The sequence below is a fragment of the Neoarius graeffei genome, chromosome 27 (assembly GCF_027579695.1).
Source record: "Neoarius graeffei isolate fNeoGra1 chromosome 27, fNeoGra1.pri, whole genome shotgun sequence".
In the NCBI taxonomy this organism is placed as follows: domain Eukaryota; kingdom Metazoa; phylum Chordata; class Actinopteri; order Siluriformes; family Ariidae; genus Neoarius; species Neoarius graeffei.
The window spans coordinates 34881207-34900498 of record NC_083595.1 but is presented as its reverse complement, the minus strand read 5'-3'; the positions used below and the strand labels follow the sequence as shown (position 1 = coordinate 34900498).

General features: G+C 42.5%; 1 protein-coding gene across 1 annotated transcript in view; it reads left to right on the top strand.

Moving 5' to 3' along the window:
- The first annotated feature begins 397 nt into the window (after positions 1-397).
- kcnq1.1 (potassium voltage-gated channel, KQT-like subfamily, member 1.1) overlaps positions 398-19292 on the top strand; it is a 70042-nt gene continuing 51147 nt past the window's right edge. The window contains exon 1 of the mRNA XM_060911822.1: positions 398-916. Coding sequence (XP_060767805.1) covers positions 630-916 — 287 coding nt within the window. The 5' untranslated portion in view covers positions 398-629. The remainder of the gene's footprint in view (positions 917-19292) is intronic.

Sequence of the window (19292 nt, the reverse complement as noted above, 5' to 3'; positions counted from 1 at the left end):
GTTCAGAAAGACACAAGGCTTTGCAAAACATAGTCCGCAAATGTCTTTTGCAAATATGAACTTTGAGTTTCGGGGAAAAAAATCATGCCATCTGTAACAGAGTTCAGTAATACAGGATACATGTTCATTTATTTGCATAAGACAACTAATAGGTTCGATACCCAGGCCTGTTAAGAACAGGTCGGTTTTAATGACCTGCCGGATTCGGTCTAATTGCTCGTCACTCATCAGAAATGAATGAGGCTGAATTCCAAATAACTTTCTTTATAAGCACACTACACACGGCTACTGCGCCCTACGTAGACGCACAACACCTCCAATGGGAAGCGATTTGAGATTTAACCAGAGTTACGCAGCGCACAGACAGTAGGAGCTCGGTTTGACAGGCAGGCATGGGGTCTGCGTTCTGCTTTCAGAGTCCTCTAATGTCATGTAATCGAGTTCGTTCTTAAATTAGATATTAGAGAATAGCCTTAATGTAGGTCAAATCAAGCTGGTGTTATTTTGAAAACGAAGGCACTAAATCGTCCATCTGAGCTTCAGTGACATCACTGGCATCCCGACTGAAGTGAGAGTTGCTCTGCGTTCTTTGTTCCTCTCATGCAAGGCTCTTTTAGTCGCCACGCAACATGAACGTGTCCGGCTCCTGGCGCGTCGGAGAGTCTGCCGCTCCGGCGTTGGAGATGTCGGAGAAACCGGGCGCGCGCGCCAACCCGGTGCAGAGCGCACAGCTGGACGGCACCGCGCCGTCGGTGTTGCCTCAGCGCCGAGCCTCCCACCTGTACGGCTACGGACACCGGATGTCCGTGTACAGCACCACGCGCCCCGTCCTCACCCGCACCTACCTTCAAGGACAGGTGTACAACTTTCTGGAAAGACCGTCGGGGTGGAAATGCTTTGTGTATCACTTCACAGTGTGAGTAAATATGGTAAATCATATATATATATATATATATATATATATATATATATATATATATATATATATGTTTTTCTGAGGAACAAACATAAGTCTAAAGCCAAGAGGTTAAACAGGACCTGGTATACATTTCAGTCTCCTTGCAGTTGGTACAGAGTTTTATTAATGTGTATATCACTAGTTGTTTACAGTCATGTTGTGATTAGTCTAAATATTTTGTTCAGTTAGTGAATGTTAATAAAACTGTTACTGTTAGTCAATCGTGTAGAAGTGCTACAGTTTTCTATAACTGGCAAAATACACAAATATTACCGGTACAGAGATAGGTATATTTAAGTTGCTGCTGCTAGTGTCTTAGAACTTTGACAGATAGTGAGTGTTCTAGAACTTTGACAGTTGGGGAGTGTTTGAGAACTGTGATGGTGAGAGTTCTAGAACTGTGACAGTTGGGGAGTGTTTGAGAACTGTGATGGTGAGAGTTCTAGAACTGAGAGAGTTGCTGAGTGTGCTAGAACTGGGACAGTTGGTGAGTGCTCTAGAACTGTGTTGGTGAATGTTCTAGATCCACAACAGTTGGTGAGAGTTCTAGAACTTTGACAGTTGGGGAGTGTTTGAGAACTGTGAGGGTTGCTGAGTGTTCTAGAACTGGGACAGTTGGTGAGTGCTCTAGAACTGTGTTGGCGAATGTTCTAGATCCACAACAGTTGGTGAGAGTTCTAGAACTTTGACAGTTGGGGAGTGTTCTCGAACTGTGAGGGTTGCTGAGTGTTCTAGAACTGGGACAGTTGGTGAGTGCTCTAGAACTGTGTTGGCGAATGTTCTAGATCCACAACAGTTGGTGAGAGTTCTAGAACTTTGACAGTTGGGGAGTGTTTGAGAACTGTGACAGTTGGTGAGTGTTTGAGAACTGTGATGATGAGAGTTCTAGAACTGTGACGGTTGGTGAGTGTTCTAGCACTACTGTTGGTGAGTGTTTTAAAACTGAGTGTTCTAGAACTGGGACAATTGGTGAGCATTCCAGTACTGTGAGAGTTGCTGAGCGTTCTAGAACTGGGACAGATGGTGAGTATTCTAGAACTGATACATTTGGTGAGTGTTTTAGTACTGCAAAAGATGGTGAGTGTTCTCGGATTAGGAGAGTTGGATAGTGTTCTAGAACTGTGACAGTGGCTGAGTGTTCTAGAACTGCAACAATCAGTGAGTGTTCTAAGCTTGCAACAATTGGTGAGTGTTCTAGAACTGTGACAGTTGGTGAGTGTTCTACAACTGCTACATTTAGATAGATAGATAGATAGATAGATAGATAGATAGATAGATAGATAGATAGATAGATAGATAGATAGATAGATGTTATGGCAGCTACATTCACAGTCAAGACAACTACAGGACACACATCTAAACACCAAACACAAAATATTAAACACAAATATTGTACTCAAAAAGAACACTTAAAAACAAATAAACTACACAGAGCGGCATGTTACAGGCTGCTGCTCCATTGGTGCCATCTTGGTAAGTGTTCTAGAAATGTAACAATTGGTGATGTCTTAAAACTGTGATAGTGAGTGTTCTACAACTGCTGTAGTGTTCTAATACTGATACATTTGGTGCGTGTTCAAGAGCTGTTATATTTGAAGTGTTCTAATACTGATACATTTGGTGCGTGTTCTCAGACTGCTACAGTGCAGTTATATGTTGGGTGTTCAGGACTTGCTGAGGAAAGCCAGAATGGCAACAAAAATGGTACGATAATGGAATGTTTTAAATATCTTACATTATTTTGATTATATTAAGATGTAATATATTAATGACAATGTCACAGAAAGACATCGGAAAGGGTGCATTATGATGTAAAAACTTATAGTAATAATTATCATCATAATTTCACACTTAATGGGTAGAGGTATTGTTTAAGAGGAAAATACACTGACGTGAAAAACACAAATTTAATTTGTGTGTGTGTTTTTAACTGAAGTTATATAACATCATTCTAAGCAGTAGAACTGTCTTTGTCCACACGAGTGACACAGAAATCTAAGTCATAAAGAATGGGAAGGAATTAATAAACCAATATTAAGCATGACACTCCAGCAATTGGCCCATGACGTAAGTGTTGACTATCACGTAAGATTCCCAAGTGTCGATTGTACTCATGGTGTGAGAAGTCTTGTTTTCAGGATCAGCTGAAGACAGTGTGAAAGGAATGCGCAGAATGAAGGCACCAGCTGCCTGTCATGTTCTCTATCCCTAGCAGGAGAGGAGGTGATAATGGGCTGCTAAACTTGGCAGCAACACAGTCGCTCTCTGGAGCCCAGAGGCCTGCTGACCTCGTGACCTACTGCTGCTGGGTAGTGATAGAGGGGGAGTTTGGGAGTGCTAGTGTACCTTCTGTGTGCTAAACTACATAGATAACACATCCAGTGATCACATGGGCTTTTACAAGATTGCTATTAAAGTGTACGACTTGCAACAACTTACAGAGCTAGTTTATCCTGAATCTCAGTCTGGCTACAGAAAAGGTCGAAGCACAATCGATGGCACCTTCATCTTACATAAAATTATGGAAAAGTGTAGAGAACAGCGTCAGGACCTGCACATTGTCTTTATTGACTTCACTAAGGCATTTGATTGTATGACTCGAGAGCTCCTCTTCAAGATCCTGAGTAAGCTTGGATGCCCTCCCAAGTTTGTTCATATCATCAAGAAGCTCGACTCTGGAGTGCATGCTAGATTGCATATTGATGGAGAACTGTCCAAGCCAATTGAATACAACAGTGGCATCAAGCAAGGCTTAAAGCCTGCTCCAGCTCTGTTTGGAATATACGCCGCAATCATGTTGTACCTTGCTTTTAAGAACATAGGTCCTCAGTTCAGCATCAATATCTGTTTCAGATATGGCGGTGATTTATTTGACCTGCAACGCTTGAAATCCAAGACTCTCACCAGTAACATAAGAGAAGCTCAGTATGCAGACGACATTGCAATATTTACCAACGATGGCACAGCTCTACAGCTTTTGTTGTCTGCCTACAGCAATTTGTCAAAGAAAATGGGCCTCCGGATAAACATCAAGAAGACAGAAACCATGAGTGTAGGTGAACAGGTTGATTTCTACAATGATGGACACAAGTTAAAGAGAGTATACTGCTTCAAATATTTTGGCAGTTATGTCACCAAAGATTACAAGTTAGACGCAGAAATTACTGCACGCATTCAGGCTGCTTCATGTGCAATGGGAAGGCGAAGGGACAGGGTTTTCTGCTGTAGAGGCCTGACCGTTACAACAAAGCTCAAGGTATACAATCAGTGTGTCATCCCGCTAATGATGTACAGAAGTGAGACCTGGACCATATACCGTCACCACATCAGGCTTCTCAGGACTGTCCAACAAAGGCATCTGAGATCTTTACTCAAACTCAAATGGGACCACTACATTACAAATGACAAAGTACTGAATCGTGCCAACACCACAGATATCGAGATCATTCATATCCGGGATAGGCTTCATTGGATGGGCCATGTATCATGCATGCCAGATGAGCGGCCAGCGAAGACACTTCTCTATAGTGTTTTGGAAGAGGGCTCCAGGAGAGTCGGTCGCCCTCTTCTGAGATACAAAGACACTTTGAAGGACATCCTAAAGCGTGGTGGTGTATTAGATTTGTGGAGTGATGCAGTGGTTGACAGACCAGAGTGGCGGGAGCTAATCGCATGCGTTAGCTGAAAAATAGCTCTCTAATGAGGAGAAAAGGGAAAGACGGCATGCGAAGAGAGGAAGAGAGAGACTAAACTAATGGATGAACTGGCTTATTTTCTTTTATCCATATTTATTGTATGATGTCCATATCGCGCTTGAGGCGTTGTTGATTAAAGTGTAGGTTTCATCTATATTGATCATTATAGATAAACATATAGACTGAGGTACACCAATCTCTCTGAGCTCACAAGTGCTATATATTTGAAATATTTCAAGGCATTCAGCAAAAAAACTTTTCAAAAGTACTATTGACTCGTATGCCATAATAGGTGATGTCCAACTGAAATTCAGCCTAGGTCTTTGCAGAGCTGTGTCACTCTGACATGCATGTAGGCTGCATTATGCTCCCAAAGCCTGCAAAGTCATTTTTGTTCTTGAAATATCAAGACTTGGACGAAATAACAGAAAGCAGGTAGAGCTAGTGTGAGGAAAGAAATCTGGTCATGCTATTCATCATAGCCATTCTATTAAACTAGTTCATGCACCTGTAAGAAGTATTAAAGACTATCAGCACAGGAAAGCATGGTGTTAATCCTGTTCTTAATATTGTTCATTCATTTAGCTGTCACATGAAAAGTTTTGAACTGACGGCTACGTTGTAAGCTTTTCTCTTGTATGAGGCTGTATGAATAGGAGGCAGGAGAAAGGTGAGCTGAGATGTGCACTTACTTATCTCTGCTCCAACCACAGCCAAGTCTTTTGTGTAGGGGGGATGAACTGCACTTATCATTACAGCATGACCAGTCTGGGTTTTTGCATGCCTGAATGTGCATGTGCTGATATGTACATGTGAATTAAATTTCTAGCACATTGTTTACGATCACCTGTACAAGACTGAGTGACAGAAGACAGAGTGGAATGTCTGCTGTTGTCATATGAGGCTCATACTGAGCGCCAGAAGTTACGATAGGGAATGGACAAGCTGAATAAAATAACACAATTACAACATGGCCGTTTTAATAAAAACATCTCAACCAATAACCTAATACACATCATGCATGAGAGGCATTAAATATCAGTTATGTAATTTATGAATAGAAAAGCATTAGATGTATGGAAGGAGTCCGTATCACTGGCCAGATAAACGCAACTCCTTCATTGTAGTTCTGTGTAGGAGATAAGTCGACGGTAAAGGTTGTGAATTCAAATCACTCTGCTGCCAGACTGCCACTGTTGAATCTTTCATCAAGGCCCTTAATCCTCAGCTGCTCCACGGTCATCAGTCAACAGCTGACTCAGTGCTCTTAGTCTAATTTGCTAATTCGGGCTATTTTTTATTCATTCATCTATAGTAATCGCTTCATCAGAGTCGTAGTGGATCTAACGCTTGAGAAATACACCTTGAATTGTGGTGGGGGTGGGGAGAGGTGTGGGAGGAGGAAGGGCTTCATGCAGATGCTCATTCACACCTTGGAGTAATTTATCATCACCAGTCCACCCTACCAGCATGTTTTTCGCAGGTGGGTGGAAACCAGAGAAGCCAGAGGACATGCACGTGGACACTGACAGAAAGAAAGATAAATGTCCACTCACCTTGGTGAAATGGTAATGAAAGATTGTCTTTCTCACCCACGAGTACCACCATTGTGATGGAGTAAAGCCTGTATATAATCACCTGGTGCAAAAGACAGGACGTCTTATTTACTCAAAGAGTTCAAATAATATATTACTGTTACAATCCAGTGGTGGCATAGTGGTTAGCACTGTTGCTTTACAGCAAGAAGGTTCTGGGTTCGAGCCCAGTCGCCGATGGAGGCCTTTCTGTGTAGAGTTCTCATTTTCTCCCCGTGTCTGCGTGGGTTTCCTCCGGGTGCTCTGGTTTCCTTCACAGTCCAAGGACATGCAGGTTAGGCTAATTGGTGGCTCTAGATTGACCGTAGGTGTGAACGTGAGTGTGAATGGTTGTTTGTCTCTATGTGTCAACCCTATGATAATTTGGCGACTTGTCCAGAGTGTACCCCTCTTCTCGCCCATAGTCAGCTGGGATAGGCTCCAGCTTGCCTGCGACCCTGCACAGGATAAGCGGTTACAGATAATGGATGGATGGATGTTACAATTTGTACTGTGATTGCAGCATGCCTTGTTCAGGGTTCTTACCCTTTCCTTGTAAAAATAAATAATAGTCCAAAGATGTTTTATGCCTAGAAATTCTGCAGTTCAGAAAGCTGTATCTAAAACCACACACTGGCAAACCACTGATGGGACAGGATCAGTGTTATTTTGCAATATTTTGACCAAGATGATGAACCCAAGCCCATCCAGAAATATTCCCCTGCAGTGTCTGAAATAGTCAGGATGCTTGCAGCACACAACAGGCTTAGTGATTATAATTTAATGAGGACTATTTTGCATATCACAATCTACTCTCAAGTATCACAGTGAAGATTAAAAAGTGATCTGTTATCCTGTGGTGTCACATTTATTTAAAAACCTTGTTAGTCACTCATCCAGCTTAAGCTTTATTTTTATTATTAGCATGAGCTGTTTCTGCTGAGTTCTGCTGGTTTCACTGAAGCACAGATGTATTATTCATATAAAGCCGTTATATTTGCAGGCTGTTTTTGTAGTTTCGGTTGTAACTGCGGGTTGTTCTTCTCTTGAAAAGTTCTTCTGAAGTCCATAAAAGATCATGCAGTTGGTAAAAATGATTACGATGATGACTGATGAAGACGAAACTTTTGACAGGCAGCCATTTCCCAATAGACTGTGTTTCCTTACATCTCTGGCCCCTCCCTGTGTAACAGCGCTGACAGCTAACAGCTGGCCTTCCTTTGTCATAACAGCAGCTGTGCTGCATGCTGTCAGCTCTGTAGTTGTGTTTTGCTGGTTGGTAATTTCTTTTAAATGTATGAATGAAGCGTTTACATGTTGGCTGACATGCTGTACACAACATCTCCCTGATGGTGTTTGAAAACAAAAAGTGTGAGATGAAAATGGTTATTCTGGCACTTCTATCCAGTTGCAGTTTCACTGCCTAGAACGGTTAACCAGGGGCGCAGATACGTTTTTTGAACTGGGGGGGACAAAGCTGCCAGCAAACCAACCCCAACCCCACCATGTGTTGTGCGAGGAATATACTCTGATGCCCTCAGGGCGGCGACATTACTCAGCTAAGACAAAAAAACCATCACTCCTTCATCCCTGCAACCGTTAGCTGAGGCCTACTAATAAATAAAGAGTAGGAATAGAGCACACCTGTGATGTCTGGTGCTCTCATGTGCTATTTACCACTGACACGACAGGATGCCATGTGGGTTGAATATGTGTGTGTGTGTGTGTTCTGGATGACTGCTGACTGTTTTGTCTACCCTTTGTATTTATCGATAGCATCTAGGTCTGTGTATCCTATGTATTGAGACTTGGACTGTCAAACTTAATTACCCATCATTGAAAGAAATAAAACATTGATTCTGATACTGATTCCAATCACTCCCCAAGCATGCCATATGCCATATGCAAAAACTGTTTTATTTAAACATTAACTGACTTTCAGCACACTGATTCTGTAAGAAAACTAGTTTTAAAACCGCTAAGTTCCAACTGTTAAACATAGCGAGAGGCTGGGCTACGTGTGTGTGTGTGTGTGTGTGTAAAGTGTAAACCAGTGCATCCTGACTTTCTAACTATGCCTGTGTGTTGCGTGAGCGGCAGTCAGTCAACAACTCTTCGCAAAGTTTACTTATGAAACAATATGCTCGCTGAAATTATGGCAGGGAACGGCAGATTAAACATTAAAACTGCCTTCTGAGCACTGTATCTACAGGCTACCACCGAAAGAAGGAGGCTACCAGAAAGGCATCTCTACTCCGTACGATTTTACTTTCACTACGACATTACTTTGAGCAGACTATCAAAAAATTGCAAGGTGATATGATAAAGTAAGGCACAGTTTACTTACAGTCATTTTTTGAAAAAACGATGCAATCGTTTTCTGCCTTTTCGGTTTGGCACCCTTCATCATGCCGTGTTGGGGTCCTGAACTAGGAGCTGTCCCCGATATGCCTGTCAAACTTGTTGTGGGTAACCATAGCAACCAAGCTCGAGCTCGCAACCTGTGCAGTCTGCGCAGCTCAACCAACCGAATATCAGTCTTTGTTTTGTTTTATGTGAGTTGTTGCAACTATGTATGTACTGCTGTGCACCTCAATAAACCGAATGGTAATTAGTCTTTTGATTTTTCCGTGAGGTTTGCCTTATGCAAAGAAAGACAGCATAGACGTTTTTTCCTCCCTATAAGTGGGGGGGACCGAACGAGGTGAATTTAAATCTGGGTGGGACGAATCCCACCCGTCCCACCCTCTATCTGCGCCCGTGCAGTTAACTCACAGTTGTTTTATAGTTTACATCAATCCATACAGCCGAGTGAATCAAAATGAATCAGAATAATAATGTCATTTTAAGGAATGGCTTCAATGCAGTGTTTTCTAACCTTCTTCAGCATTTAGATGTTCAAATGTTCTCCAGTTCCATTAAATGGCAGTTTATCTTATACGTTCGAAAATATCTGCCAAGCAAGTCTGTTAATCTGTTCATATACAGAGATTTTTAGGAGGATTAGCATAGAAAAAATGATAGCGTTTGCACAGTGTGGCCCTGTCTGAACAATGGCATGGCTGTTCAAGGTAAAACTTGCTTATCTCTCAATAAAGAAAACATTTTTATCTTGTGTATGGAGGACTTGAAGCAGATTTTTTTGTTGGTCCAGCCATTCAGTCATGCAGTTGACCTTGTAGGAGAGCAACCCAGTGACCTCCAACCCTATGTTTTTGAGTTCACCTGGACATTACACTTAGCCGATAAGCTCTAGAATTGGTCATTGACACTTTAAACACACACACACACACACACACACACACTCCCTCTCTCTCTGTCTGATCTGTAAGTCTAATTAATTGATCCCAAGGTGGCTCATTAGAACATTTAACTAATTAGGATATTCTGTCCCAATTAATCATGTTAGCGTTGTAGTGTTCTGTTCCCTCAAAGAATTGTTTTGTCAGTATAAGGTACTTATGACTGGTGATAATAAAGGGTTCATTCATTCATCATTCATATAAGGTACCTTTTTATATTTTTGTTGGCATTTCTTTTACATAATACACAATTTAGTTAATACAGACAATTTTTTTTTTAATCTCAAGGCTTTTAGATTTGAGACCTTGTGAGAAGAGACTCTGACATCAGGTAAAGACCTGGGCCAGAGGATTGCCCTTGACATTGCTCAGCTGTCAGCAACCTTTCACGAACATGAATATGATCATATTTTACCTTTTTAATTACAGGCATCATTAGCAAAATGGTTCATTAAACAAAACTTTTTTTTTTTTTTACAGAGCAGCATGCATTTAAAACAAACAAGCTGGTCATAAACCAGTATAAGCAGTGCTTGAAGTTTCTCAAAGAAAGTTTGTTCCAGTAGGTGGTGATAGTTAATCACAGTGTCACAATGATGGAATTATGAATCAATTCATTCATTTATTTATCTTTATTAACTGCTTTATCCTGGTCAGGGTCACAGGGAATCCTGGGAACACTGGGCATGAAGCAGGAATACACCCTGGATTGGATGCCAGTTCATGGCATGGCACCATGCACACACACATATAAGGGAAACTGAGCATAGCTACTTGCTTTTTTTTGACAGCTGTGAGAAATCGGAAAACATGAGTTAGAGTTAATAACTCTTTGCAGAGAGTAACATGAGCTCAGGCTCAAACTCGGGATCTGTGATGTTGTGAGGTGCCAGTTCTTTTGAACTAGAATTTGGCAGGGTCTAACATCCAACAGACTAAAGGGAGGTGATAGGAATCAGTTCATTAACGATGAATAAGATGGCTTTAATCTGCCAGGCAAGAAACATCTCAAGATGTGTAGAGGCAAAGAGCTCTCCCAAAACCTTCACAACAAGATTGCTGAGCATCATAGCAGCTCCTCACAAGATTTTCAATCAGAATGTTAATCAGAAGAGTAGCCCAAGAACAAAAGACTACTCGAAAAGAGGTCTAAAAGGAGCTGGAAGCAGTGGGTAGAGTTGTTACAGAGAAGACAATCCTTGACTTGCAAGTGATGTCAAAGCAAAATAGAAACCCGATGTTGGCCATGTTGGTGGATATACAAATGCGGGGTCAAGCCAAGGGCGGCTGGTGCATAAGGGCGATTGGGCGACGCACTGCCAAAACGAAAAAAAAAAAGTTTTTTCTTTTTTTAAAACAAACTTTCACCAGCGCTGCTCGAGGCCGTTTTAATCTGTCTCTGGGTATCATTGTCCAATCAGGGTGGTCTTGCTTCTAGAGTACCGCCCCTTTTGGGGCGATTTCAGTCATGCTAGCCTGGGCCCGCCCATCCTAAGTGTGACGCAACACGAGGGCCTGTTGCGAGCTTAGTCTGGCAAGGCAAGCTATCTCCAGCTCTTCCAAGCTCCCGAAAAATCGGGAGCCAATCAACTTTGAGCATCTCCAACGGCCCTGGGTAGAGGCGTGTTCAAGGCAGTGACGTAGTGGAACTGCGACCGGAAACCATAGATTGTTTACAGAATCTATGCCGGAAGCGCTTCATTCACTAGAAACATTATGAACATGGAGCAGCGGCAAGCCTTTGACACAGTGGTAGATGCTGTATTGAAAGAATTCAATGGGAAGTTCTCATTCAAAACGGAGCAAAGAGCAGCCCTGGAGGTATTTATCTTCTTCCTGTTACTCAAGCAGTTTCCGTCGCGTCACATACGTCAGAGGAAAGAGTGATGTGATTGGTTTAAGTTTCGTCACAGCCTTTTCTGGCTTCGACCAGTAGGAAACTGAGGCATTTCAGGGAGGCGGGTCAACCACGCCTTTGGGAAACGGTTGGGCTTAATATCTTTGCCAGACCAAATGCTCGCAGAGCTTTGAAGTCACGTTAGCCAGACTGCAGTCACGCTGAAAATCGCCCAAGAGTTCACTGATAGAGTCCCATGTTAATATATTTTTTTCTCCTGACTGACATTCAATGCAATCTCTATGGGTTCCGGGGGGGGCTTGCCCTAACGTGCTTACATCACTGCGAAGTGCGGCAAAGTTGCGTTCGATCTGCTCAGTTTCTGAGCTGAGATGGATGCGGACATAGACGTATAAACACATACGCCGCATTCTGTGTAGAATCATACGTCATCCTCGCTGCCATATTGGATGGGGCAAAGTGGAGATTCTTCAACCGTCTCTGGTATAGTGTCTAGACCGTAGCCGAGAATAAAGATGCCTCATTCATGTGCTGCGTTTAACTGTACCAACAGGTTTACCGTCCAAACGAGATCACATGGGATTACCTTTCACAGGTGAGACTGGAAAAATACTTTTCAATACTGTTCCTTCAGTCTTCAGTTTCCCAGCTCATCTCCACCGGGTAGGTGTATAGTTATAAGCAGTGAGAATTAGAGAATACAGTGCCACACTATGATGAACGTTTTTGAACGTATGATGAATGTTTTTAACCTTTCTGAATGTGAATGAATCAGTGATGTATTTTGTTTTGGCATGACGTTAGAACCTGGCCGAACTCAGTTTGGCGGTCATTCAGCTCACTTTATTCAACGAGAGTAGGTCTGTGTGGTGACTCAATAAATAAAACAGTACATTTTTATTTTCATTCACTATTTCCAGTTTTTCCACTATTTCCATCATTTATCATATTCAGTCTTGTAGGTTGGTTATTTTGGCCTCAGGTTCTGGTAGCTTGCTACGGTATGCTGACTGATTAGCTTACCTGAGCTATCTATCGCGTATCTGTCGCTAGTTTGCAGTGTACAGGGTATTTCGCACACTATTTATAACCATCACATTAAAAGTTATATATGTTGTTTTGATGCCTGTTTGTTTCCCAAATATATACGTGTGTGTCTTAATGGGTGAATAAAAGGCATCGAGTTAAATATTATTGTAGAAAGGGGCTTTATGAAGTTCAGTCCATTTACTTGCATTGGTTTACGGGGAAGATTTGCCACATCAAATATGGCGGACACTCTGACGTATCCCAGCAACGGGGCCAACAGCTCAATGTGGCGTCTATGTTTATATGTCTATGGATGCGGAAAGCAATTCAGTGCGGTCCTTAAAAGAAGTTCCATTTAGTCAGCGATCAAATCGAGCTAAATTGGCAACAAAACAAGCTGGACCCCCCTCGACCAAATCTAAACATAAAACAAATTTCGACAAGGGGGGGAATCATATACTCGAGGTTTTACTTCAACATGGTCCCAGCGCAAATCCTGGCGAGCTGGCTGCAAGGACGCCTCAGTGGTTTTCTGCTCCCCCTGCTCACGGGCGCAGATAGAGGGTGGGACAGGTGGGATTCGTCCCACCCAGATTTAAATTCACCTCGTTCGGTCCCCCCCCACTTATAGGGAGGAAAAAACGTCTATGCTGTCTTTCTTTGCATAAGGCAAACCTCACGGAAAAATCAAAAGACTAATTACCATTCGGTTTATTGAGGTGCACAGCAGTACATACATAGTTGCAACAACTCACATAAAACAAAACAAAGACTGATATTCGGTTGGTTGAGCTGCGCAGACTGCACAGGTTGCGAGCTCGAGCTTGGTTGCTATGGTTACCCACAACAAGTTTGACAGGCATATCGGGGACAGCTCCTAGTTCAGGACCCCAACACGGCATGATGAAGGGTGCCAAACCGAAAAGGCAGAAAACGATTGCATCGTTTTTTCAAAAAACAACGACTGTAAGTAAACTGTGCCTTACTTTATCATATCACCTTGCAATTTTTTGATAGTCTGCTCAAAGTAATGTCGTAGTGAAAGTAAAGTCGTAAAGAATCAGTGTGCTGAAAGTCAGTTAATGTTTAAATAAAACAGTTTTTGCATACGGCATATGGCATGCTTGGGGAGTGATTGGAATCAGTATCAGAATCAATAAGCTTTATTTCTTTCAATGATGGGTAATTAAGTTTGACAGTCCAAGTCTCAATACATAGGATACACAGACCTAGATGCTATAGATAAATACAAAGGGTAGACAAAACAGTCAGCAGTCATCCAGAACACACACATACATACACTGAACAAAAATATAAACGCAGCACCTAAAGATTTTATTTATTTTGTACATCCGATACTGATTTTTTTTTCTGCCCACATCAAATGATAGTATAGCATACCAGTAAACATTTTTTGAAAAAAAAAAAATGTCCCTCTACTCAAGTTCTGAGCAGTGCCCAGACTTGAGATAATCCATGATCCAGTCGGGTGTGACCATTGCAGACAAAAATTTCACTGAGTAATGCATGTCATGACCATCCTTTATGTGGGGCCAATAAAAGGCCACCCTAAAATGACAAAAATGTTCAAATGTCAAGATGCCACAGATGACCAGAATCAACCGGGAACGAGCCATTGGCATGCTGCAGGCTGGAATGTCCATCAGAGCTGTAGGGCGTCAATTGGGGGTGCATTCCACGATAGTCCGCCTCCGACGACGATTTCAGCAGCATGGCACCACAGACAACATGCCACATGCTCGTGTCGCCACTCCAGGCCACGTGTCGCCACTCCAGCACAAGACCGGCATATCCGTCTGACCCACCTGCGTGATCGGTGCCGGACTGCAACACGGACCGCAGATGAGACCATGGGGAGACACAATCGCAGGGTCAGCAGTCAAACTGTGAGAAACCAACTCAGAGAAGCTGGCCTCCATGCACGTAGACCTCATCGAGGATTGGACCTGACTGCTGGGCGACAGCGTTCTCGTCTGGACTGGGCTCGGGCACATAGAAAATAAAAATGAAAATGAATTTCTATCTGAACATTTGTATTTCATAAAATATGGACCGCTGCGTTTATATTTTTGTTCAGTGTACATTCAACCCACATGACATCCTGTCGTGTCAGTGGTAAATAGCACATGAGAGCACCAGACATCACAGGTGTGCTCTATTCCTACTCTTTATTTATTAGTAGGCCTAAGCTAACGGTTGCAGGGATGAAGGAATGATGGTTTTTTTGTCTTAGCTGAGTAATGTCGCCGCCCTGAGGGCATCAGAGTATATTCCTCGCACAACACATGGTGGGGGTGGGGTTGGTTTGCTGGCAGCTTTGTCCCCCCCAGTTCAAATAACGTATCTGCGCCCCTGCCCCTGCTTACTTTTCCACCCTGGAGGTGGCTCCACGGACAACACTGCTTGGACGGTCACTGGAGTTTCGGACATGCATCATTTGTCGGAGAAAATAAAAAAACATGAGTCATCAAAGATTCACATGGGCAGCTGCCTGAAATTTTCGGCTTTTGGGAGAGTGAACATCGCTACACAACTGGATGAGGGCTACAGGCTAGCGGTTCACCACCACAACGATGAGGTGAGCAAGAACAGGCACATATTAAACCGGCTCACCCAATGCGTGAAATTTTGTGGAGTGTTTGAGTTAGCTCTACAAGGCAAAGACGAAACTGAGGGCTCCAGTCACCATGGTGTTTTTCTGGGTTTGGTTGACTATTGACTTGCTACCTAGGTCAATTTACTTCAGTCCTGTGGACATTTATGGTCCATGTAGACATAACGGGGAAAATTGCCCCCCCCTGAAAAAAAATTCAGGAGCCGCCACTGGGTCAAGTGACATTCCATACAAAACATAGTCATGCATGCGCAACTCTCTTTGTTTTTCCACTGCTTTAAGTGTTCTTTTAGCTATGTCATATCTTTGGACTGTATATGGTTGTGGTCACAACAGTAGTCGTGACTGTGGCACGTTCCGATTTTTTAGAATTCCGTCTGTGATTCGGAAAGAGGGCGAGGAAACTCTGAGGCGTAGTACAGAGAGGAACCGAGGGGATCAGAACACTTCGTCCAATGACCATTTCATCCAATAGTTAAGACATTTCGTCCAAAGCCTTTTTCATGTGCACTATCACTTATTTTATATTTCAGGTATTCTGATGTTCGCGAACGAAAGCCCTGCGAGACTGCTGCTCTGCGCCTAAAGATTTAACATGATCCAGCCGGATTTAGAAATGTATAACTCAGCCAATGGAGCTCACAGCGAAGCCAAATTTTACAGGCATCTCCCTCTAAGCCTCCCCCTTTGAAAGAGCAAGTCTCGGGTCGGTAGGACCGTGCCTCAGCCCGGGACTCATGAATGAAGCCCCCGTGAGAGCGCTGCTCCGCACCTGAAGATTTAATATGATCCAGCTGGAAGCATAGAAATCCAAGCGAGCAGCCTGCAATGACAAGGGAGTTAACTCATCCCAGGATTATCAAGTGGCACGGGCCTACATGGTCGTCCCCCCCCCCCGTACGCTCTTTAGTGTTGAAGCACACATACTATGGCACTCATATGCTTTACAAAAATGTGTTTTGCTTCGGTCAAATTCCATTGAGAATTCCTCCTTTTTTCAAACAAATACCTGAAATATAAAATAATTGATAGTGCATATGAAAAAAGCTTTGGATGAAATGTCTTAACTATTGGATGAACTGACCTGTATTCATATTCGATGGTCAGTAGAAGCGTCTTAGCTTCAGAAAAGTCTGACTTTTTTAAATAATATGGGTCAAAACCACACATATCTATCTTCTCTTTGTATCAAATCTTCGCGCAACCGTTCAAATTGTGGTAATACTGAGAAAATTCAGCATTATTTACAGACACGCTTTCAGTAGCTGCCATTCTAGTTGCTTTGTATATCCACCATCATGGCGGACGCTCATGCCGTAGCACATTTTAATCATGTGGTTGCAAGTCATCTATAGGCAATGCAGTCCACTGCCATGGGCTCCATTCTCATCACCCAGAAGATTCCATTACTGAAGAAAAGGCCTATTGAGCTTGTTTGAAGTTTGCTACAGAACTTTTGGAGAAGGCTGTAGATTACTGATAGAGTGTAGCATGCTCAGACGAGACAAAAAAAAATCTAACATTTCAAAGCACCATGTTGGACTTTGCATTGAATCCTAAAAATAACATACCGACAGTAAAGTTCAGAGGTGGAAGCATAATGGTATGGGGCTGTTTCTATTTCTCATGGTACCAGCAGAATCCAAGTTATGAAAGGGAAAATGAATGAATTGGTGTACTGGAAAATTCTTGAGAAGAATCTGGTTTGGTGCCATCCGGTAGGATGATGAGGATGAGACATGGATGGACTTTCCAGCAGGATAATGATTCAAAACACACTGCAAAGAAGATTTGGTTCCATAGGAAGAAAATAAAGGTGTTGGAATGGCCCAGTCAATCACCACACTTAAAGAAAATTTGTAGAATGAACTGAAGATCGTGATTCATCATTTCATTTAAAGACTGTTGCGTAGAAGCATTAGCCAAACTCCCACCTCAGCACTGTGAGAGACTGGTTGCTTCAGACAGGAAGCATCTTGAAGCTATCACTGCAAACCAAGACTTCTCCAATTAATATATTTTATTCATAAATGTTAGTTAGCGTGTTCAGTAGTTTTTTCTTGTCATTCCACTTTATTGCACATACATTTTTTATGAATTGGAATATTACAATTTCTTTTTCTGTGCAGTTTTATTGCATTAATACCAATGTCTACTCAAAATTTCATGTGAATAGCTGCAATGGAAATATGTTCAGTAGAAAAATAGTTGATGTGTGGAATACTTATTTTCCCCACTGTATACTGCATTTCACCTTCGTTGTTTGTGGAGCCTAAACAGCCCATGGAAATGATGACAAATTTAAGCTTATCAAGATTATGCTTGTTGTGTGTAAATGACAAAAGTTCCTTTGTGCTTGTGAAATGACTCCATTGAACAAAACGACTCATTAGCAAATCACTCGTTGATACATCACTCGAGTTAGTGAGTCTTCAAGTGCGTTAAATGGTTGTAAATGAACTTAAACAGAATTGTGAAGCAGAATTAAGAAGTCTTACATGTTTGAACACATCTGATCCATTCAGATAAGATTTCTTGTTAACTGTTATTTTTGTGTGTTTTATGGTTTAATTATGGAGCCTAAGCAAAGTGTAGGTTTTTCACTTAAATAATTGACTGGTTGCCAAACTAAACTAATGATTGTACGTTCTGCTATGGGAAGACATTTCAGTCCCTCAAACTTGTTCAATGCTCCAATGCTTTGCAAATGAATGCAGTACTGAGGAATGGCTACAAGCAGCAGGTTTGAGGATTAAAATTAGCTTCATTCATTCATTCATTCATTCATTCATTCATTTTCTTAGTGGAAGTCACATTGGCAGCAGGCTGAGATACTCCATCCAGACTTCCCTCTCCCCAGCCACAGATTCCAGCTCCACCTGGCAGACCCCAGATCTGCCCAAGCCAACTGCGATCCTTGTATATTGCCCAAATATCTAATCTAACTTCTGTTAATTCAAAAGAGCAGCAGCTCTCCTCTGTCAAGCTTCTTGCCCTATCATGAAGCCACAGAAGTCTAAGAACCCAATGGAAGAACATTGTTTCCATCAGCAAATAAGCCAAGTTACAATAAGAGAATGGGATGTTCTCTGTTTTTGTAACATTTCATGCCAAACTATGTATATACACTTGAGTTGGCTCAATAAATAGCTACTTTGCTAGCAACTCGCTCTAGGACATTTGCTGATTACCAACTACCATTTAAACTCTTGAGTGGACAAAATCTCTTTTGGTGAATTAGAGAAACTGTAACCACATTTTCAAAGACATGATGTGTTGGTGTGTGTGTGTGTGTGTGTGTGTGGGGGGGGGGGGGGGGGTTCTGTGAAACTATGACAATCTAGAGCCAAACTGCTAAGCCACTGTGCTTTTTTTACAAGGATGTGAATTGTTGGCCACCAGTGTTCACCCATATTCCTACTCTGATGCAATTTTGCCACCTAGTGGCCATATTTAATAAGACTTGTCTAACACTAAAAATATTAGTGAAAATATCCATCCATCCATCCATTATCTGTAGCTGCTTATTCTGTACAGGGTCGCAGGCGAACTGGAGCCTACCCTAGATGACTATGGGCAAGAGGCGGGGTACACCCTGGACAAGTCGCCAGGTCATTGCAGGGCTGGCACATAGAGACATACAACCATTCACACCTACGGTCAATTTAGAGCCACCAATTAACCTAACTTGCATGTCTTTGGATTGTGGAGGGAACCGGAGCACCCGGAGGAAACCCATGCAGACACGGGGAGAACATGCAAACTCCACACAGAAAGGCCCTTGTCGGTTGCTGGGCTCGAACCCGGGACCTTCTTGCTGTGAAGCGACAGTGCTAACCACTACACCACCCTCATGAAAATATCAATATGATGAAATGCAGTTTTCTGATGGGTGTGAGGGGCAGCATGGTGGTGAAGCAAGTAGAGTATCCACCTCATCTTTGGGGGTCCGCATTTTGATACTGAGCTCGAATGACTGTGTGTGTGTGTGTGTGTGTGTGTGTGTGTGTGTGTGTGTGTGTGTGGAATTTCAATGCATGTTCTCCCCATGTCCACATGGGTTCTCCGGTTTCCTCACACCTCCCAAAAACATGCCTGTAGGTGGATTGGCTATGCTAAATTGATACTAGGTGTGAATAAGTGTCCGTTTGGGCTGCTATAATGAACTGGTGTCCCATCCAGGGTGTGCTCCCCAAGTAGTTACTGAAGATGAATGAATGATTGGTGTGATTGATGGATCT